Below are 21,068 nucleotides of genomic sequence, written 5' to 3' on the forward strand. Positions count from 1 at the left end.
AACTTTAATAAATTCAGTCCATGAAAATTAGTTAGCTGAAAACCTTCCACAGTGCTAACGAGACCCAAAATCTCTGAACTTTAATAACTCCAACACATTTCTACACATACATGGTTTTTGATTCACCAGAGCTCGTATATCCTGAGCTGATCCTCAGTTTTCCTCTGCGAGTTGCTGTCGTTGAGACGACGTGAGGATGTTTTCAGCCTCAGGAGACTCGCTGATAAATTCATCACAGATTCATGTTCAGGAGTCGAACGGTTACAAACACATGTCAGACTGTCTGAGCTCCTCATGATCTCTGTGGGACAGAAAAAGACTTTCACCCGTTAATGAACTCTGATAACTGAACAGAGAAACTGAGAATCATAAAACAAACCAAATGGTGTTTTTACTCTTAGTTAAATTAGATAAATGAAGGATTTCTGGCTGCAAACACTGATTTAGACTTTAGATTTGACTGTTTGTGTGTTTCATGTCTTTAAATCCAGAATATGAGGATTTTGCTGATGTAAAGGTCAGAGGTCATAGCAGCGAAACAAATCCCACCTCAGATCTGCAGCTTCCTGACACATCAACCTTTAAACCAGCTCAGACTGTCGAGACGCTTCAGGGCTTCTGTCTCCAGTGTCTGTGATCTAATCCTGCACAAACTGAGCTTCAGAGGAGAGGAAAAGAATAAACATGTTGAACAGAAAGTCTTTCCCTGACACTTGTCAAAATGTTCTGAGCTTAAATTTATTATTCTAAATGACAAATAACTTAAACTGCTTCGTTTTCTGCTTTAATTAATTTCTAATCAAATATTTTCTGACATTTTAAGTCAAAGTTTAGAAAATTAAACCTTCCAAGTATTATTCTTCAGGACCTCGGTCCCTCATCCACAGCGAGCGCTTCACCTCCAAAACATCGAGAGGAAAACCAACAAGCTCCATCAGCTGAGGAGGGTTTCCAGCAAAACACACAGAGTCTTATGAAGTCTGAGAGACTCTGGCGACGACCCAGTAAACCAAGAGGAACCTCTGCATTGCCGGGCAGCAGGGCCTCAGCTCTGCACACTTCCGGCAGGGGGGGCCTACAAGGAACAGGCGAGACATGGTCCAAGAACAGGTAAGAACCCACAAGGAAGAGAGGCGGAGGTCATGAAATGGGATCTCACCAAATGTAAGATCTCATGGGCAGAGCTGAGACCGGAGCCCTTCTGTATTCCCCTTATCTGATGATCCACATGGACCCTTACTGCGGGCTCTGTGGCCAAAAGGGGACACTGGAACACTTAATGTCCAGCTGTAACACATCTCTTACTCAAGGACCGTGTCGGTGGGCCATGATGAGGTGCTTCTATCTCTTGCTGACACACTCTGGGACAGTTTGTCTTTGTCTGCTGCTTCTGACGGCTGGCTCTGCTTCACTGATTCTCCTTCTGAAGGAGGTTTTAGCTTCTTAGCTGTTAGCTCGCTCAGCACAAACCTGCCTGCAGAACAGCGTCTCTGTCAGGACGTGGTCTGTGGAAGCTGCTTGTCGAGCATCAAACTCCACCGAGGAGCGTCAACTTCATCCAGGAGCATTTGTCCTGCAGCTCGTCCAGGTTAGCATGTTTGTAGCTGTGATGACTCTGGAGATTAGCTTCTTCATCACTGTGAGCTCGTCCCCAGAAACTAAGACTAAGACACTCTGGTTTGTCTTCTTTTGCAGAAGAAAAACCGTTTTCCATTTCTCTTGGAAAGAGCGACAGTCTCCATGATTGCATTGATGTGATATCAACCACTACTGGGGACCAGAGGGGGGGCACTACGTGTTCATTCACTATTTAATCTATTTTCTTTGATGCTGGGAAGTAGTACTGCACTCTAGAGAATGTTTTTGTATCAATGAGTTGCCTCGTGGGCTGGATCAAATGGTCTTGTGGGCCGCATACGACTCAGAGTCTGAACACGTTGGTCGGATGACCCTGGTTGAGACCACAACACAAAATGGATCTGCTTCCTGGATGACGGCCACAAGCTGGAACATGTAGGTTCAATGATCCTGATGAAATGTATTCAGCAGGTGATCCCAGTGAAGGCCTCAGTCTGAAATCCTTCAGTTTCACTACAAAGTTGCTACAATGGTTTGTAGCGTTTCGGCCCTTTAGACCAGTTTGGTTTCCTGATGCAGGCAGGCGACGTCTCTTTTCTTCAGTGGTGGCAAAGCGAGTTGAACAAATGTCTGACGTAGAAACGCCTTCGGACTCAGAAACCTGAGAACGTCCTGCTGAATGTCACAATGTTTTCTGTTTCTGCAGGAGATGAAGGTCAGAGATTCAGTCCACAGCTGAGCTGAGAAAGGTCACATCATCATCATCATCTTCTTCTTCTTCATCGAAGTCGTCCTCTCGCCTCCAACAAAGAGGTAGTCAGCTGCTGTCTGAACCACAACAGAAAAGTTTAGATAACAGACTTTATCCTATGAATAACCTTAAACTACCTGCTGCCGACGGAAAACGACTTCTTGATGTTGGAATGATGATGATGATGATGATGACGAAGGTGATAAATAATTATGACGATTGCCACCAGCTGACCTAATGAGGAAAAATATAGAGAAATAAACATCAAACAGCTGCACGATTTATGACTCATCATCATCATCGTCATCATCATCATCATCAGTCCAATCCACACTGAGGAGTCTGAGCGCATGCAAAGCCCCCCCCAGAGCCACACTGATATATAAAGTAGAAACAGCTCGAGAGTTTCTGTTTGACTGAAGAGAGAAGCAGAGGAGCAAGCTCAGGTGGATGAAGACAGATAGACAGACAGACAGAGGGACAGACAGAGAGAGGGACAGAGAGACAGACAGAGGGACAGACAGAGGGACAGACAGACAGACGGACAGCAGCTCTGCAGGACCATCGGGTAAGAGAACGATGTTTTCACGTCACTCTATTAAATGTAAGACTCAGTTACCACTGTCACTATTAATAACACCATAAAACTTTATAAAACGCACGCAGGAGGATGCGTTAGCATTAGCAACACAAGGTCCAGAGCAGAGAGAGAAGTAGAAAATCTAGTATTTACAGTATAGAGAGTATTCACCGTAGATACTATATGTATATTTACTGTGTATTATCATTCACACACTAAATCAACACTGGATATTTATTTGTATCTGGAGCGCGTACATACAGTCTACTGCTGAACAGGTAAAGCATCTGATCACCTCGTTATGTTAATGAGGGTCAAACGGGATTTTTAATCCCTCGGGTCGTTTTCTCAGGCACTCTGAGGAGGCCTTTAAAGGCCTTTTGTGTTTGGTTCTTCAGACTGAAGCTGAGTGGAGATGAAGCTGAATGTGGTGATGTGGGTCGCAGCTCTGCTCGGCGCCTTCCTCCCGCGCTCCGCTGACTGTCGACCCGTTGACGCTCCCACCAGCCACCGTCCGCTCCTCCCGCGACCGCTGCTCCTTCGCCGGGGGGATGAGTCCTCCCTCCAGCTGGGTGGAGGATCCTCCTCTGCCCCTCCGGATCTCCTCTCCTCACCTTCTTCCTCTTCGTCGACCGCAGTCGTGAGCCGAGCTCTGGTGCGGCTCACGCAGCGCCCCCTGCAGGCCCGGGCAGAGCGGCAGGAAGAGGTGGAGGCGCCGGAGGAGAAGGGGAAGAGGTCGGATGAGCCTCCCATATCTCTGGACCTGACTTTCCACCTGCTGCGGGAGGTCCTGGAGATGGCCCGAGCCGAGCAGATTGCTCAGCAGGCCGACAGCAACCGCAAGATGATGGACACCTTTGGGAAATGACTCAAATCCAACTTTTCACTTCCTGTCGAGTATTTTTATCATTTTATTGTCAAGCTGCCTCCAAAAACATCTGCATGAAACTTCAGCTGACGGTTCAACTGCTTTCGGTGTCTACATGCAAACTGACACTTCAGCTGCCTACAGGATTTTAAACTGGAGACTAAGATTTCACAGCTTTCATCTCTTTAAGCTTCAGCTGACGGTTCAACTGCTTTCACTTTTTACTTTAAAAACTTTGACACCAAACAACACTTCAGCTCCTTTCAATGCACACTGTAGACGACCACTAACAGTCCACCTGTGGTACTTATTCATCAAAAATAAATAAATGCTTAAATATCATATATATCACATAATAAATAAGAAATGAATTTATCTTAAGTTGCTTCTACATTTCTTTGTCTGCTGAAATGTAGAAATAATCAAAAAACATTTATTTACCTGCTTCCTGATTAATTACCATCATTTTAATTATCGAAGCTTTTACTTCTTAACCTTCAGAAAGAATCTACACTGTAAGAAAACATTTGAAATAACAGATTTATCTTATTTTCATACATTTTACTTTACGTTTGTTATTTTTTAGTTTTCTGACACTTGAACCCGTTCACAGTGAAATAAGATTTGATTGGTCGGATGTTGTTCTGGATGTTCTTGTTGTGCCTGACAGTCAGACTGTCTCAGCTGAAGCTTTTGTCGGTGATAAATGTGCTGCGTGATGATCACAGAATATCTGAACATTTTACATTTCCAATAAAACTTCTCAAAGTCACGTCTGCTGCTGCTTTGAACCCAAATCATCCATGGCCTCAGACCAGCTGATGAACAGGTGAATTAAAATGATCCAATACACTAACAGCTGGCAGTCACCTGATACTGTATCAATAAACAGATGATGTTTGATCATGAGAAATAAATGAGAAGTATTGTATTTGTTTAGAGTTCTGTCCTGTAATGACTCATCCATTGATCATCAGTGTTTAACCGGAACAACCTGAAGGCCACAATAACCTGTTACAGAGTCAAAGGACAGGTGCTCGCTGGGTAACACGTGCTGAATTATTAAAGACACTCTGCTGAAGGTGAAACTGGATTTTTATTGGCTGGAGTCTGGCGTCACCTTCTCTTCACGCGACAGAAAAACCTTTAAAGCAGATAGCTGTAAAAAACCAGAAGGTCAGTTTCATAATAAAACAATAATTTATTTGACATTTTAACATCGGTGAAGCAAACTAAAATTCAGACGTCGTCTCATTAAAAACACCTTTAAAAGCTCCTTTGAGATGAAGAAAGTGTAACAGCATGAGGACAATTCTGTCAACGAATTCCCTCCATTCACGTCAATTACTAAAGACAAACAGGTCGTGTGTCTCTGCGGATCACAGACGGACGTCACTGCTTTCACTTCTGGTTGAGCCAACTGAAGGAGAAGACGTGTTTGGGTCCATCTTTGTCCTCCGACTCGTTCTGCTGATTCGACTGAAGGACGAAAAGAGGACATTTACATCTGAAAAATATCAGTCCTTTAATACATACAGTATATATATATATATATATACATATACATCCCTTATAAAGTAAAGTCATGTTATTATCTGTGACTAAATAAAAGTTCCAAGTTAGAAAAGTTCTACATGTTGAACCTGATGATGGGATTCTAACCGACAACCTGCTGCGACTCCATGAACAAACTGAGAACACGCAGCCTGGGCGCAGTGTGTGTGTGTGCGTGTGTGTGTGTGCGTGTGTCAGTGTCAGTGTGCGTGTGGGTGTGTGTGTGGGTGTGAGTGCGTGTGAGTGTGTATTAAATAAACATAAAAGATAGAAATTTTACATAAACCTCTAAAGTATTTTGCAGTTTGTGGTCATTGATTCATAACTTAAAATATTATTAATAATACAGTGATAATAGTGATTAATTGTTTGTAATAGCATTAGCTCGGTAACATGCATCACTGCTGGACCAGACTTTATTGGTGGGGGTTGATTTGTACCTGATGTTGAGGGTTGCTGTGTTAAAAGCTCATTATTATCTTGCATACATACATGGTGTTTATTGCCACATCACACTCAAACTTCTTTCGTCCAGTCCTTAACCAACCGCACCCTCTAGTGGTAAGATGCCAGTACAGCGTACTCCAAACACAGCAGTTTAAATTTGATTAAAATGAAAGTGTACAAAGGGACTGAGGAGTCTAATGTTTCCCAGCAGCACCTGAATGCAGCACGTGATGTCATACCTGAGCGGTGGGACCGGCAGTGGGGAGTGGCAGAGGGGGCGGGGCATGGTTGGTTGCTGAGGGGACGGGGCTTTTGGGCTGCGCGGTGGTGGTGGGTGGGGCCTCTGCAGGTCTCTGGGGAGGCGGAACTGAGAGCTGAACAGGAGACACAGGAGGCTGCTGATTGGCTGAGAGTCCTGCAACGCTCTGCTGCTGCTGCTCAAGTCGATTTCCTGCTGCCGTCCCTCTGACCTCCACTGCTTCATCATCATCATCATCATCATCATCGTCTTCATCAACTGATGAGACAAGACAGTGCTATGAAAGAAGCTCCATGCTAACAAATTAGCATACAGTACACTCAACGACCAAACCCACGCTTCAGTTCGGTTGAACCTTGTTGTTTTCAGACTGTCAGAGGTTGATTTGTGCAGATCAACAGATCATTGATTTCATGTCCTGACAGCAGTTATCACATTTCTTCATTCAAAATGTAAAAGTCTTCTTTATGAAGAGAAGCTACACAGTATACACTGTGACATGACCACCATTTTTGTACAGACCGTGATTCGTGTTCATGCTACGTCCTGCTGCGATCTTCACTGCAGAGCTTTGTGAAACATCTTTGGCCACAGATAAACGCTACCGGCAGAAACACTGAGCTAGCTGCCGCGGTTAGCGATGGTCATTCAAAGAACGGGATACATCTCTGACTCTGTGGATGAAAGATGCCGCTGCGGGCTAACCATAAGCTACGCTGTGCCTTCTGGAAGTGGCGAGAACAAATTACCAACCCTGCTTTTAATTTCGAGATTGAATTATTATTTTTTTTACTTTTTATTTAGAATTTGAAAGCTCATTTCACTCGGTTTTCCATTTAGAATCAAAATTGTGACACGCGTAGTGTGCACCATACTGAATCATAATAGCTCCATGCTAACATGCTAGCATGTTCCATGATAACACATTAACAGGCTAGCATATTAATTATTGTTATTCTACTTACCATTTGTACATTTTTACTATTATTAGTATTGTGGTTGTGTCATCTTTAGAGCAGTTTGTAACTTTGTAGTTTTTTAAACCCACTTTTTTAGCTTTTTGTACTGCAACAAAGCAGTCTTCCTGCAGGATCAATAAAGGTTTTAATGTACACAATACTGAAAAATAATAGCTCCATGCTAACACGTTAGCATGTTCCATGATAACACATTAACCTGTAACAATTCATAGATTATGCTAAACGATAGCAGCTGATAATACACTAAGTCAAGTCAGGTTATTTATTGAGTGCAGTTTAAAAACAGCCAGCAGCTAACCTGTTGATAGCTAAGTGTTGGTCTCAATAGTCAGGTTGTGTTTTTAAAAATCCAGACACCTGATGACTAAAACCTTAAACCAGGTTTAAACAGCGTTTCTGTGTCAGAAATTCTGGCATAAAACTGGTAAAAGGAGAGTTTATGACAGAGACCATGTCGACACTTGCGTATGACAAATCAGGCAAAAGTATGTGACTGTGGTCTGTAGCAACATTAGCTCTATGCTAACACATTAGTATGCAAACAAAAAAATCTATTATCTATCTATTATCAAAGCTAAAAGTTTAGCATACAAACAGGTCAATAATAGTAGCTCACAGCTAGCATGTTAGCAAATGTTATATTTAAAGATAGAAGCTCCATGTTAACACATTAGCACACTAGCATACACTCTACCCACTTAAAGCAGTTAAATGCTGCTGTCCGCTACTGCATCTTGTATGCTAGCATCTCACTGTGTATTGACACAGCCAATGACCTCCTGAGTTTGTTTTTTATTTTTTATTTTTTCATTTAGGTGTGCTGTCTGTGATTGGACAGCCAGATGAAGATTTCCTGTGTTTCTTACGTTTCATGAAGTCGATGGTCATCAGCGCTCTCCTCTGACGATCGAAGTTAGCAATGAAATGTTCCATGTTCTCGTAGCCATGTTGGATTTTATCCAGGTGAGACGTGTCGGTGCCCTCTACAATCCTGATGATAAAACATCAACACTTCAGTAACACTTCCTGTTACTGCAGAGAGACGTTGGACTAAAGGCTGACACTCACTTCTGGAGCAGAGGTTTGGTGGTCTGTGGGAGGAGAGAGAAAAGTTCTTTCATCTCACACACATTTGGATTTTTTAGTTCCTAACCTGCTAAACACATTATTGTAGCGACTGCAGCTCCATGCTAACACTTAGCTCTCAGCCCAGCGAGAGCTGATTATGGCGGGAATTCTCTACTTTTGTTGCCTTTATTTGTAAATAAATGTATTCAAGATAACTTCATCCCAGATGAATGAATCAAGCTAACTCTGCAAGTGACTGTGGGGAAACTACAGGACGGTTTAACAATCATTAGTGATTGAGGGTGAGGGTCTGAACTTTTTGTGTGAGCAGGAAAAGGTCTTTTATTTTTATTATACTCAGATTTAGATTTTATTTCAGCTTTCCACAAAATGTGTCTAACCTTTGTGTTTTTGTGAACTATGAGGTTCAGCTCAGCCATTTGTGGATGAGAATTAACTGCATCAGTTTATTTAACGACTTCCTGTCAGTCAGAATGATTGAAACCGTCACGGTGCGTTCAGGTTCACCTGCAGGAACACGGCCATCTCGGACTCGTCCAGGGTCTGGATGGCGGTCTCCAGCAGCTTGGCAGCGTTCTCCAGGTGTTCGGTGTGCTTCCCCCTCAGACCTCTGATGTAGTCGAGTTTCTCCTCCTGCTCAGAGCTGATCCTCAGAATCATCTCACCTTTCCTCTCCTCCAGCAGAGCGAACAGGTGATCGAACGTCTCGCACAACTTAGACTTCTGTCTGCGTCCGTTCTCCTGAAAACACAAAGGTAACCTCCTGTCAGGTACGAGGTACAATTCATGGTCATTCTCTCCATACACAGTGTTCAGTATACAGGAGAGTTTACACAGTGAACACAAATACAATAAAACAAGCACAAAGACAAGAGAGTACAGAGAATGAACAGAGCTGTCACACATGTAAAGACGCCCGTTGTTTAAGTTCAACAGTTCTTCTTTAAAAAATACACATGAAACAAATCTGATAATATCTGCTGCAAAAAGGAGAAGACATAAAAAAAAGCAGCAGAGTTTATTTCAGCTCCAGAACAACATGATGACTGATGTGAAGTCGTGTTTCACTCAGGCCAGTATTCTCTCTCTTTGAGCTCTGTGTTTGGTCTCCTCCAGCTGCTAACTGCTGCTCTCTGTTCAGCAGCTGGACTCTGAGTCCGCCCGCTGTTTGCTGCTCAGCAGGTCTTCTTCTCTGGACACTTCTCTGTTTGCTTCCTTCTGCGTAATTGTGAAAGCAACAATAAATCATTGCAGTGTGTTCGGGGCGAGCAGCCAACCTGCTGAACTTCAGTAGAAAGTTAGCATTGCTAGGCTAACATCAGTCATGATGGTTCACACCTTCATCTTTCTCAACGTTTGTTCAGCTCTGTGTCTCCTATTCTCATAGCTTCCTCTTGGCACCTGCTCGCTACCTTTTATAAAGTCGTGACCTCACCTGCACGTTGTTATTGGCCGGCAGCTACAGACCCGCCGCAGCCCAGAAACGTGCCGAGCACAGCAAAATAAAGAAATATAATAAATGCACAGATAATAAAGAAAGTCCAGGCAGAGGGCAGAAAAGACACCGCAGACTCGCAGGGGGTCGTCAGGGAGGAAGGTTGTATTTCAGTAAGTGTTCGATGGTTGATGGACTCACATCGACGGCTTTGCAGGTTTCCTCCAGCTGACTGATGATGGCCTGAATCCTCTCATTGTTCCCAACTAACATGGAGATACAGTCAGTGAGCTCCGCCTACACACACACACACACACACACACACACACACACACACACACACAGATTCTTAGAACTCATTGGTGGAGAAAACTCCTGTCATGTTTCTTTACAGTCAAAGCGTCTGTCAGAGAAGCTGATTGGTTCAGCTCTGTGCGCCCTCTAGTGGTCAGACAGTCACAAGGCTCCTGAACTGCAGGTGTCAACTACATTTGTCTAATGGGCATCATTTTCCTAAGCAGACACTGTGGGGGCTGGGCTTTTAAATAAAGATATATTATGTGTATAGAAAAAATTTATAATAACTAGGTACTGAACGAGACCTCCATCAAGGAGGCCGTCAGCGCTCAATACAAACCCACAGTTCAGCTACCAATGAATGAGTCCTGATCTCAACAAAAACTCTTCAGGATCCAGTTGGTCAACGGGCTAGTATGGAACCAAAACCACCGTCAGCACCCGAACACAACTCCCAGAACTTTACAGTCACCCTTCACACGATGAAGCCCAAAGAAGCCAAACATGACCTTTAACTCTCTGCAGGTACAGTCCAGTACTCTAAAGACCTTAGAAACTCACAGATACAGATACTCTGGATGGCGTGGCCCTGGCCCCCAGCCCCCGCTGTCAGGAATCAGGGAGTTTTCTGTCCTTTAATTCAGCTAACATTGTTGTAAACCTGTCTGCTATATAAACCTGTCTGTGGTGACGTGGAGTGAGACACCTTCTGTGTTTGGAAGACGCTGTCCAGTGGAGCGACCTCACAGTCTTTATGAGCTCCAAAAACTTTACAGAGAGAACAGGTGGGAACGCTGCAGGTGACGCAGTAGATGTTGATCTTCTCTTCTTCATGATCCTCACACATCGGCTGGACTGGCTTCACCTCTGGAACAGGTCTGCTGCTCAGGGAGACAGACAGGGACACAGACAGACAGGGAGACAGACAGGGACACAGACAGACACGGAGACAGACACGGAGACAGACAGGGAGACAGAGAGGGAGACAGACAGGGACACAGACAGACACGGAGACAGACAGAGAGGCAGACAGACAGAGAGGGAGACAGAGAGGGAGACAGACAGAGAGACAGACGGGGAGACAGAGAGAGAGACAGACAGACAGAGAGGCAGACAGACAGACAGGGAGACAGACAGAGAGACAGACGGGGAGACAGAGAGAGAGACAGACAGACAGAGAGGCAGACAGACAGACGGGGAGACAGAGAGAGAGACAGACAGACAGAGAGACAGACTTGTAAAGTGAAAATATTTTCCTACATTAAAAATCAGAAATGCGACAGCTGAAGAGTTTCCTGCTGTTTGTGTTGGACATGTTGATCAGCTCGTCCACGACGTCACTGAAATAGCCGAGCTAATGTCTCACTGACCTACATTTAAAAATAGTATCACAGCTAACTGCTAACAGCTAAAGCACACCTGTCACCGTCATCGGAACCACTGTAAACATCCTGTTGACCAACATTCAAACATGCAGATCAGTTGAATCCCTGTGTGCCCAGTAGGCTACATGTTAGCCTAGCTTAGCACAAACACTGGGATCAGCGGGAAACTCTGATGTCATGGAACCTAGAGGCTACTGTTAAGATAACAAAACCCAGAGGCTAATGCTAAGCTAACAGAATTTAGAAGGCAAATCCAAGCTACAGTGACCAGATGTCCTCTGTGTCCCAAGTCCTGACAAACATCTGCACCATAATGTCCCAGTTTTCAACAGTCCCCACCAAACTGGGCCAGTTTTCACCACAATTAAAATAATAATTAAGATTATTTAGAACTACATGAAAGATATTAAGGCGCTCACACGCTGGTATGTGGATCTGAGAAAACAGGAAGTGGACTTCGAAGCTGAAATAACACCATGGTGCTTCAGTCAGCGAGAGGGGACCGTCAGAACACCTGGATGTATCTGAACCTTTCCTGGCAGGAGGCTGGATTCACACAGCCAGGCACAGGACAGACGCCCGCTAACGGTACATCAGAGAACACACAAAGTTTCTTTTTGACATCTTGTGAATTAACGTTAACTTGTGAAAAGCAGTCAGCTGTGAAATCCAGACTGATCAGGTCTGGATCTCCCAGCTGGGTTCAGGTCACAGCTCTCAAACTGTTATGAATCGTTTGGTTTAAGGTTATTGAAGAATGTAATTCATCTTTTTAGTTTAATAAAGTTTGAAAGGAAATGTTATTTACCTCCAGTATGTTACCTGCTAATAGTAATAACTCAGTATTACTATGAACACGTTAACAAGAAATGCTTTTATCTTGAAGGAAGTAACCTGTTGAGTGCTTATCGCTGGCTTGAGTGAGGAAAGGAATGAGCCTTGTTAGTTTCATGTAGGTGTTTAATTCTGTACATCATCGTGTTTCCTCTCTGTCCGCATCCTTGTTTCGGTCATTCTTATATCTGTAAAGTCACTGCTGTTTTGTTTTTGCACCAATAAAATAAGATCTAACTAAAAAACTACCAAAATAAAAGCCAGTTTCACAAACCAAACACATTTTACACCTGTTTTTAGGTGAAGTGTTCAGTGTGTGTACAGGTGTGTGTACAGGTGTGTGTACAGGTGTGTGTACAGGCGTGTGTACAGGTGTGTGTACAGGTGTGTGTACAGGTGTGTACAGGTGTGTGCACAGGCATATGCACAGGCGTGTGTACAGGTGTGTGTGTGTGTGTGTGTGTTACCTGCTGTTTCCCTGCTTGTACATGTCGATGATGTTCTCCACCAACAGGTTCCTCTGCAATCCGTACACTCCGTGTCGATCCAGAACCACCTCATGTCGGCAGGACGGGCAGCGGAAACGACCGCCGGACGTCACTGTGGAGCCGCTCCTCGTCGACAGGTAGGGATTGGACGCCTGCAGGGGGGCGGGGCATCAGACACATGTTTTTTTGTCCCGATGAAATCAGTTTTCTAAAGTTTGAAGTGAAATGTTGACGTGAACGGTGACGTTCTGATCAGACTCAGTACGTTGGTACTACTACTTTTGTGTTTTTCTTCTGCTTTGTACTTTATCGACATTGATCTGTTTCCAGATTACTGAATCTAAATCTCACTAATATTCACAACAATTGATTTAAGTGGTTTAAATCAGCTCCACATTTACCAGCTGCAGCTTTAAAGTGATGATCCACTCTGTCACTCTGACACGAGCCTGTACTTCATCCTGTTTGAAGTATATTTAGATGACAATACTTCTGTGCTGTTACTAAATCAAGTTTTGAATGCATGACAGAGTATTTCTACACTGAAGAAGAAGTTCTTCCTCGCTGCCTGTTATTACAATGTTTTAATGTTATTTAACTTGCCTGGAAATCACAGAAACTCTTCATCAAAGACTCTTTAAAGTGATTCAGTCAAACCGAACGATGAAGACGTCCGGTCCGGTTCATACTGAACTCCTGTTATACTGTGATTACTGCTGTTTGATGTACAGTCTGAAGTACTGCTGTGTACTATCAGGTCTTTCTTTATGCCACTGATAAAAAGAAATATTACACACGTTCCATTTTACGTTTTTCCTCAATAAGAAATAAAGAAACAGTTCTTTGTTCAGGTGTCAAAGTGTCCTTGAACGCATCAACAAGAAGACTTTTTAACATTCAGAGGAGAAGCAGCTTTCAGGTGCACTGTCTCTTTAAGTGTCTTCCTCACCTGTGTGTGTCCTCACCTGAAAGACGTCGTTGGCACACTTGCGGCAGAGGTTGTGTTGGCAGGGCAGGATGACCACCGGCTTGGTGAACATCTCCAGACAGATGGGACAGATGAGCTGCTTCTCCAGACTCTCCATGACGCCGAGAGACACGGCAGGACGGGGAGGACGGGGAGGATGGGGAGGACAGGGAGGACGGGGAGGACAGGGACGTGTCCACCAGATTAAACTAAACCAAGAAATAAGCACAAAGAAGCCGAAAGGAGCGCTGAAGGTCTGTGGACGACTCAGTGAGGAACTCGGTCTGTTTTTAGACGGACAGACGTCAGCCGTTGCCGTGCCGACATGCCCTTATATGTCAAAGGTCACAAGAAGGCCTGACACAATGACACAGCATGTGTGTGTGTGTGTGTGTGTGTGGGGGGGGGGTTCAGCATTCCAGAGTTTATTAAAGAGACAGTGCACAGGATCAGAGTCAGGGGGAGGCTGCAGCGCCGCCTGCTGGTGTCCTGAAAAGTCCTGCTTTTAAAATTCTATCGTAGTAAAAGTACAGTAGCACCTCAGCTTCATGTAGTTAAAGTACAGTAAAACTACCTCCAGAGGGTCAGCAGATCAGTCGGAGGGGTCGTCAGATGATTCGTGGAAAGAAGAAAAAACAGTTCTGATACACAACCCTGTCCTCAGTTTCTGGACTCCTCATCAAACTATTGATCATTTGAACAGTTATTGAAATGAAATGTGAGAAGTTTGGAGGAGAAAAGTTTATTTAACTGTGAAACATGATTTTATAAAAGAGGTCAGAAGACAAAAAGGCCTGAAAGTCGCTTTGATATTCAGATTCAAACGTCTCTGACATGTAGTGCAGTAAAAGTACACAGTTTCCCTCTGACATGTACTGCAGTATTCACACCTGTACACACAGACAGTATTCAAACTGTTTTTAATCACATGATTCTGAAGTTTATGAGCTTAATATGAAGTTGATGTGACAGCGAGCACTGAGGCACTGATTATCCATCATGTACTGTCGTGTACATTGTACCCTTCTGTTCTATTATTCTGGTATATTTTATATTGTTTCTCTTGCGCATGTACATAAACTATACTGCTGACACTGTACCTGCTCATCACCACCTGTCCATCACCACCTGTCCATCATCACCTGTCCATCCCCACTGCTGAGGTTATTGGCTGTATTGTAAAAACAGCATTTCTATTCTATTTACGTCATTATTACAACTTACTGTACTTATATAACTATGTATATTTCTGTTCTACGTTATGTCTGTTTCTGTTCTATGTTATGTGTATTTCTGTTCTATGTTATGTGTGTTTCTGTTCTATGTTATGTGTGTTTCTGTTCTATGTTATGTGTGTTTCTGTTCTACGTTATGTGTGTTTCTGTTCTATGTTATGTGTGTTTCTGTTCTATGTTATGTATATCCCACTTTGTTCTGCTGTATTTCTTATTCTTCTGGTTCTTCGCGCAGCAGCGCTGGGGCCTGTGAGGAACCACATGTTCTCTGAATATGGAAGAATGACAAGAAACAAACGGGAAACTTGAAACTCGAGTGTGTTTTTAGTCTTCGCTCTGTTAGAGCAGCGCCCCCTGCAGGTCAGAGCGGAATCACGTGACATCATCACAGGTGTTGCCCCAACAGATTTATTTTTCATCACCATGAAGCTTCATACACAAAGAAAACAAAGCAAAACATTATTTACATCAACACATGTGACAACAGATGAGATCTATACTAATGTTAGCAGGATTGTAGTCTAAGTTTACAAAATATTCAACGATAACCTTTATATATAACTGGTGTGCGAACAGTCTGAAGGTGTAATCCTGCTGCTTTAAACTCCGCCTCTCCGCCATCACTCACTGAGTCGACTTCAAACAACCAATCAGAGCTGTAGTTTAATAAATGTAATAATTCTGCAGTTTATTAGATGTAATCATTAAAGCAACAGTCTGGCAGTTTGGGAATCTATGGAGCCCCTGACAGGCCAAAATACGACAGTTTGAATCTTTTCATGATTTGGAAAGGTTTTTTTTGTTATGAACTTGATCATGATACAAAATATTTTTTATTTTCCAGGATCTTGTACACACAAGCCATGCATGCTGCTCTCCTGCATGTAGATTAAACAAGACGTGGATCTGGTTCTGGATCTGGTCTGCACAAGATAAAAGTAGAATTTGGAGGGACTTTGGGGTTTTATCGTCTGACTCAGAGTCAACAGTAATGGTACGAAGGTGTCCACATACTTTTGGCCCCATCGTGTATCTGTGAACTGGACTCAGTGATGAAACAGACCTGATCCACGTGACTCCGGAGAGGCCAGACTGTTGCTTCGACATCGAATCGACTCTAATTCAGCTTTGACTTTTGACTTTTGTTGTGTGAAGAGTTGAAGAGATCTGATGTGTTTGTAGTGCTGCAGTGAGCTGATCCACCTGCACTCACCTGCCGGCTTCACGTCTCAGCCGCTTATTGTTGTCTCTAAGTTAAATGACTTTCAGTGAAGCAGTGATGCGTTTCCTGTTTCCTGTGGGCTTCATGTGTAGGTGTCTCCATATCTGCGCTGTCCGTCAGTGATCAGCTGAGTTTTCTCGCTGGCGTTCGTCGGCTGCTGAACGATCGGAGTTTCAACGTCTGCAGAAGACAAAAGAGACGTTTTTATCTTCTGGCCTTTATAGCTGATGTCCGCTGGCGTCCACAGGCTGCACGTGGTTCTAAAGTCTGAGGGGAAAATCCACGAATCATGAACTCAAGGAGTTATTAAGGTTCAGGGATTTTGGTTTACGGTCGGACTCTGAAAGACTTCATTTTAATCAGTACTCAGATATTAAACAGGTTTGGGACACATTAACGGAAACACGGACTGATTATATGAAGCAGTTTTCATGGTTTAAAACACCTTAAAGTGTTTGTGTTTATGGGTGTGCAGTTTTAACCAGTGCCTCACTGGTTCCCCTTAATCTGTACCTCAATCTTAATCCGTCAGTGAAGGTGCAGCTCTGCACGACATACCAAATGTTACCATTATTGTCTCAGATATGACAGAAATGATTGACAGCAACATTTGATCAATAAATTATTCGGAGACAGATGACCTGCTTCCACTGAATGATTGACTGTAATGCAGCAGCTTCTGAAACACCTCTGTGAATGTCAAAATAAAAGCTCAGAACTTCCTGTCTCACCGTTGTCGGGGTCGTTGCGTATCTCCTCCTCCAGGTCGTCAGGGGAGACGTAGTCCGGCTCCGCCCCCTCACCTGTGGGAGTCGGCTTGAGTTTCCCACAGCAACAGTTACAGCAGCAGCAGAGACAGCAGCAGCAGTAACATCCGGTCAGGATCCCGCACACCGCAAACAGACCCTGAGAGACGACCAAGAGGTACAGGATCAGGATCCTGGAGACCAGAACCACAACTGAAACGAAACCCCGCCACCCTGATAGATCCTGTGTTTGAAAACCATGATGCATCCTGACATCCTGAACACCAACATTATTACTGATTAATCTGCTGATGATTGTCATCAATCAATCAATCAATCAATCAAACGTTATTTCTATCTTCCAACATCCAAAATGAGCACAAGGCGTCTAACACAGAGGTCAGTCATCGGTTCATTGATCTATTGGCCGATAAAGTGCCAGAAAACTCAAAACTGCCAATTTTAAAAATCTTGTTTTATCTTAAACAGTTCAGAGATTATCAGGAGAGCTAGAATTTAGATTTTTCTATCAACTGACTGATTGATTATTTGTTTGATCACCAGGTGTTTGCTTACGAGGGAACTGTTGGGTCTCTGTCGATAAAGACTTTGGTCTGTACCTGCTCGGTGTGAAAAGTGTCCTGAGACAGCTTCGGTTGTGATTTGGTGCTATATAAATAAAGTTGAATTGAATTCAAGTGAATTGAATTGAATTGATCTCTAGCTGTGTCACACAGGTTTTACACCAGACCAGTAAACACCAACAACACACCAGAGTAATAAAGACCCGTCCACCAAAGCGACTCAGTCAGAGGCAAAGGGCCTGATGACAAACCAGCGAACTCGCACATCGAGTTAAACATCTGACGAACTATTGCAGGTTCAGTGAAACCGCTGAGAATGAATACAAAGAGCAGCAGGCTAAATGTTGAACAGCTGAGCTCTGTGGACGGAGAGCCGCAGAGATCAAAACAGAGGAAGCTAACGTAGCATATTAGCTGTGAGTCACCGTCCAATTTTAACGAAGCTCCAGGACTGAGACCTGACCACATCTAATCTGCACAACTCCTGCAACTTGAATCTGAAGATGGAGATCGGGAGTCTTTGGAGGCCCAGACGTCAGGTCCATCCACACCCACACAGGTTGTTACTGAACAAACACAGAACTACACACACGACAAACACACACATGACAAACTGCTTGTAGAGGCATGAACACGAAGAACACACTGTACACACTGCGGTTTAACAAAGCTGACCCTCAGTGACAGATTACACTAAACTGGTGGAAAAACGGCTCCACCATCATTTAAACGCAGTTACAGAGTCACAGACACAGACAGGTAAGGCCCGCCCACCTTGGCCCACCAGGTGGACAGCATGAAGTAGGTGTTGACGTTGTCTTCTCCGAACTGCTGGGCCACGTAGAGTCCCAGAGACCCGTACGAGTCATAGATGTTCCTCTTGGTGAGGTCGGACAGGACAGCGTGAGCACTGTTCAGCTCCTTAAACTTCTCCGCCGCCTCCGGGTTGTCCGGGTTCTTATCGGGATGATACCGCAGTGCCAGCTTCCTGTCACACACAGGCCTCCATGTTAACACGCATCACTTACTGTATTTGAAAGCTCTGGAAAAAGCTAGAAAAAGGGCCTTTTAATGTTTAGCTTTGTGGAATCAGTTCAATAAACATGTGATCGGACTACAGACCGGATGAGACAGGCTGTTTTTAGCTGACTGATCACCTGGTGCAGGTGAGTGGGCGGGGCTGTTGTGGTCTTACCTGTAGGACTTTTTGATGTCGTCATGGCTGCAGCCTTTCTCCAGAGCCAGGACCTGATACAGAGACTCTCCAGAGGTGGACAAGGTTCGCTGCCTCCCGTCAGACATCCTGACACCTGTCACAGATGGACACCTGTCAGTCAGGACTCTGGTCACATCTTTCTGCTGAACATACAGTACAGACTGTCCACCAGGGGGCGATACAGCTACAGACTGGATAAACTGGACCGGCACAAATCAAACTGACAAACGTGGCCGCCAAGGAAGGTGGATCAAAGAAAAACACGCTCTTCAGGTGATGCATTTTCCAAACATAAAGAGGCGTGAAATCCACTTTTCACGACTTATCAGAGTTATTTAACTCTGATAAGAGCTAATTAACAATTTCTGATTTGAAATGTGTATTTACATCAACATCCAAGTCGTAGTCCAACAGATAAAGTGATTAACACACGTCAATAATGTTTGCCTGGTTCCAGACCTTTGAACCTTGACACCCACACTGGAACACACTGAAAAAATCTATCCCATGAGCGCTGAAGGGGGCTAACGATTAGCCAATCTGAGCTGTGGGCGGGACTAACAGCGTCGTCAAGCAGAACCATCATTTGACACAAAAAATGGGGAGTCCAGTGTCTGCAGAGTCATATCCATATCAATCCAGAGCGAACCAGGCAGAATCAAGGCTGAAGAAGCTGCTCACTAACACCCACAGGCAGGGTGTCAGAGGGTCAGTCTGTAATCAGGTTTGTGGAAAACCTGCTTGAACATGAACATTTCCTACTGAAGGACAATTCTGCAAATTCAAAGAGCTCAATGATCGCTGGCACAGAAACCTGACGGATTCTGGTTTACTGATGTTTCCACAGGTCCAGAATCTGTGTACATGTTGTGTTTTGGTTCTCTCCATTGAGTCGACTGGTCTTCACGGTAGGAGAGCGGTACACCTGAGAAGGATCCTCATCAGTACTTTATACCAGCAGGCCTGCTGCCGGATGGTCGTAGCTCTTTGTCTCGGTATATGCTGCGTTCTTTGACCAACAGTTAGCAGTTTGAGGATTTTTCAGCCTCTCAGTAGTTTTAGTTTTCTGCGACTCTGTTTCGTGTTGAGAGAGAATAATTTCATCTTACCTTCTACTGTGTCTCCAAGTCTAAATCTGGTCCTTCCACCTACGTTGTGTCCATGTGATTCCAGAAACATCGTTTGGCTCTTAAACTAATGGAGATCTATATTGGTTTGGACCTGCAGTGGTCAGGTCTGGATCAGCTGAATGTTCCTGTCTAACCTGAGATGTTTTTATGCAGCCGAAGTGAAATCCTAGTATGTGGATGCTGACCTTTATACCAGGCAAGATGGAAAGACATAGCAACTAGAAGAAAGCAAGAATTAAATTATCAAACAAATCTGATCTAATCTAGTTTCATCAATGATTTTGGGGCGAAAGTGTAAAGAGTTCAATATGGAGGGAGGCATTAAAATATCAATTTGACCCCAAACTCAAGCTGGGAATTAGTGCTGTGGGATTCAGACAGTGGTGGGATGAGGGTCTACTAACAGCAGTGTGCACACGGGCTCGCGAAGATGATTTCTTTAGATAAAGTCAGAGATTAATACGAAAAAAAGATCAAATCAGAAATATCCGAAGAGGGCAATGCAGCGGTAGATATTTTGACTGAAGCCCATGAACAGCAGCAAGAAAACTCTTTCCAAACTATACAAGAGCCGAGAGCGACCTGGACTCACGGAGGAACACGACGTTCTTCCACAAGCTCAAAGAAGTGCAGAGAAAAATGTGATGGTTCGTTCATGAACTGCCCACGTTTAAAGTAAACCATCAGAGAGAGCAGCGGCGCTGGAGACAGCAGTTCTACACGAGGAGGAAAATATGTTCCGCTGGTGAAAAAGACTACAAACCTGAGCCTCAAACACTGGACGGACAGGATTAAAGAAGTCTTCGTGATGGAGATCTAGAGGAGCGACGTTCGGTGGAAGAGGACGCCGTCTTCCTGTGACCTCTGGACACTAATGGACATCCAGCATATTATACCAACATTATTTAAGCTGTGTGCACCCACACTGTGTTACTTTCATTCTTCGTGTTTCTTTTTCTTGTATTTTATGAAAATGTTTAAATTCATTGAATAAAAAGTCAAGAAGAAGAAAACCACGTATCTGTTTGATGATTTTTACATTTTTAGAAAAAACTGAAGTACAAGAAGTATTCTGGAACGATGGTCTGCAGTAAAATCCTTCCATCCTAAAACAGTCACAGACGCAGAGGAAACTGTTTTTCTTTTGTTCCTACAGGGTTGGACACTTTGGAGATACGTGTTTTTCAGTGGACAGAGGAGAGACACATGATGATGTCACACAGGTTGGAAAACTATTTTTCTACCTGTAAAGGAAATAAAGACGAAGTAAATAAGTTAAAGAGCAGTTCAGTGTTGCAGAGGGAGCGTGTACCTGCAGTCGAAGCCTGTTGAAGCCTCAGAGGGTCCTGACGGAGCGTCTACCTGCCGTCTACCTGCCGTCTACCTGCCGTCTACCTGTTCAGGTGTTTGTAGTCTAACTGTG

The 21,068-nt window shown here is 44.0% G+C and overlaps 3 protein-coding genes across 3 annotated transcripts; 1 reads left to right on the top strand and 2 right to left on the bottom strand.

The window, feature by feature from the left end:
* Positions 1-3,324: 3,324 nt before the first annotated feature.
* LOC121615364 (corticoliberin-1-like) lies at positions 3,325-3,777 on the top strand. Its single transcript, XM_041949697.1, has one exon. The coding sequence runs from the start codon at positions 3,325-3,327 to the stop codon at positions 3,775-3,777; it is 453 nt and encodes a 150-aa protein (XP_041805631.1).
* A 1,213-nt stretch (positions 3,778-4,990) lies between these two features.
* LOC121614650 (E3 ubiquitin-protein ligase TRIM63-like) lies at positions 4,991-13,699 on the bottom strand. Its single transcript, XM_041948636.1, has 9 exons — positions 13,511-13,699; positions 12,525-12,697; positions 10,545-10,719; positions 9,743-9,838; positions 8,614-8,847; positions 8,086-8,108; positions 7,884-8,008; positions 6,018-6,295; positions 4,991-5,256 (listed from the first exon to the last, which is right to left on the bottom strand). Exons 1-9 carry the CDS (start codon positions 13,628-13,630, stop codon positions 5,179-5,181), a joined length of 1,302 nt encoding a protein of 433 aa, XP_041804570.1. The 5' UTR covers positions 13,631-13,699; the 3' UTR covers positions 4,991-5,178.
* A 2,352-nt stretch (positions 13,700-16,051) lies between these two features.
* On the bottom strand, positions 16,052-18,601 carry LOC121614651 (dnaJ homolog subfamily C member 5-like). Its single transcript, XM_041948637.1, has 4 exons — positions 18,495-18,601; positions 18,074-18,287; positions 16,701-16,875; positions 16,052-16,149 (listed from the first exon to the last, which is right to left on the bottom strand). The coding sequence occupies exons 1-4, from the start codon at positions 18,599-18,601 to the stop codon at positions 16,052-16,054; spliced, it is 594 nt and encodes a 197-aa protein (XP_041804571.1).
* Positions 18,602-21,068: the final 2,467 nt, after the last annotated feature.

Source organism: Chelmon rostratus, chromosome 12 (genome assembly GCF_017976325.1).
Source record: "Chelmon rostratus isolate fCheRos1 chromosome 12, fCheRos1.pri, whole genome shotgun sequence".
In the NCBI taxonomy this organism is placed as follows: domain Eukaryota; kingdom Metazoa; phylum Chordata; class Actinopteri; order Chaetodontiformes; family Chaetodontidae; genus Chelmon; species Chelmon rostratus.

Coding starts and splice junctions, on each gene's coding strand:
- LOC121615364 (XM_041949697.1), top strand. CDS start 3,325: ATGAAGCTGAATGTGGTGATGTGGGTCGCAGCTCTGCTCGGCGCCTTC.
- LOC121614650 (XM_041948636.1), bottom strand. CDS start 13,630: ATGGAGAGTCTGGAGAAGCAGCTCATCTGTCCCATCTGTCTGGAGATG. Junction 8,009..8,085: donor ACCAAACCTCTGCTCCAGAA/GTGAGTGTCAGC, acceptor TTTTATCATCAG/GATTGTAGAGGGCACCGACA. Junction 5,257..6,017: donor CTGCCGGTCCCACCGCTCAG/GTATGACATCAC, acceptor TTCGTCCTTCAG/TCGAATCAGCAGAACGAGTC.
- LOC121614651 (XM_041948637.1), bottom strand. CDS start 18,601: ATGTCTGACGGGAGGCAGCGAACCTTGTCCACCTCTGGAGAGTCTCTG. Junction 18,288..18,494: donor GACATCAAAAAGTCCTACAG/GTAAGACCACAA, acceptor TGTGTGTGACAG/GAAGCTGGCACTGCGGTATC. Junction 16,150..16,700: donor ACGCAACGACCCCGACAACG/GTGAGACAGGAA, acceptor TGTCTTCTGCAG/ACGTTGAAACTCCGATCGTT.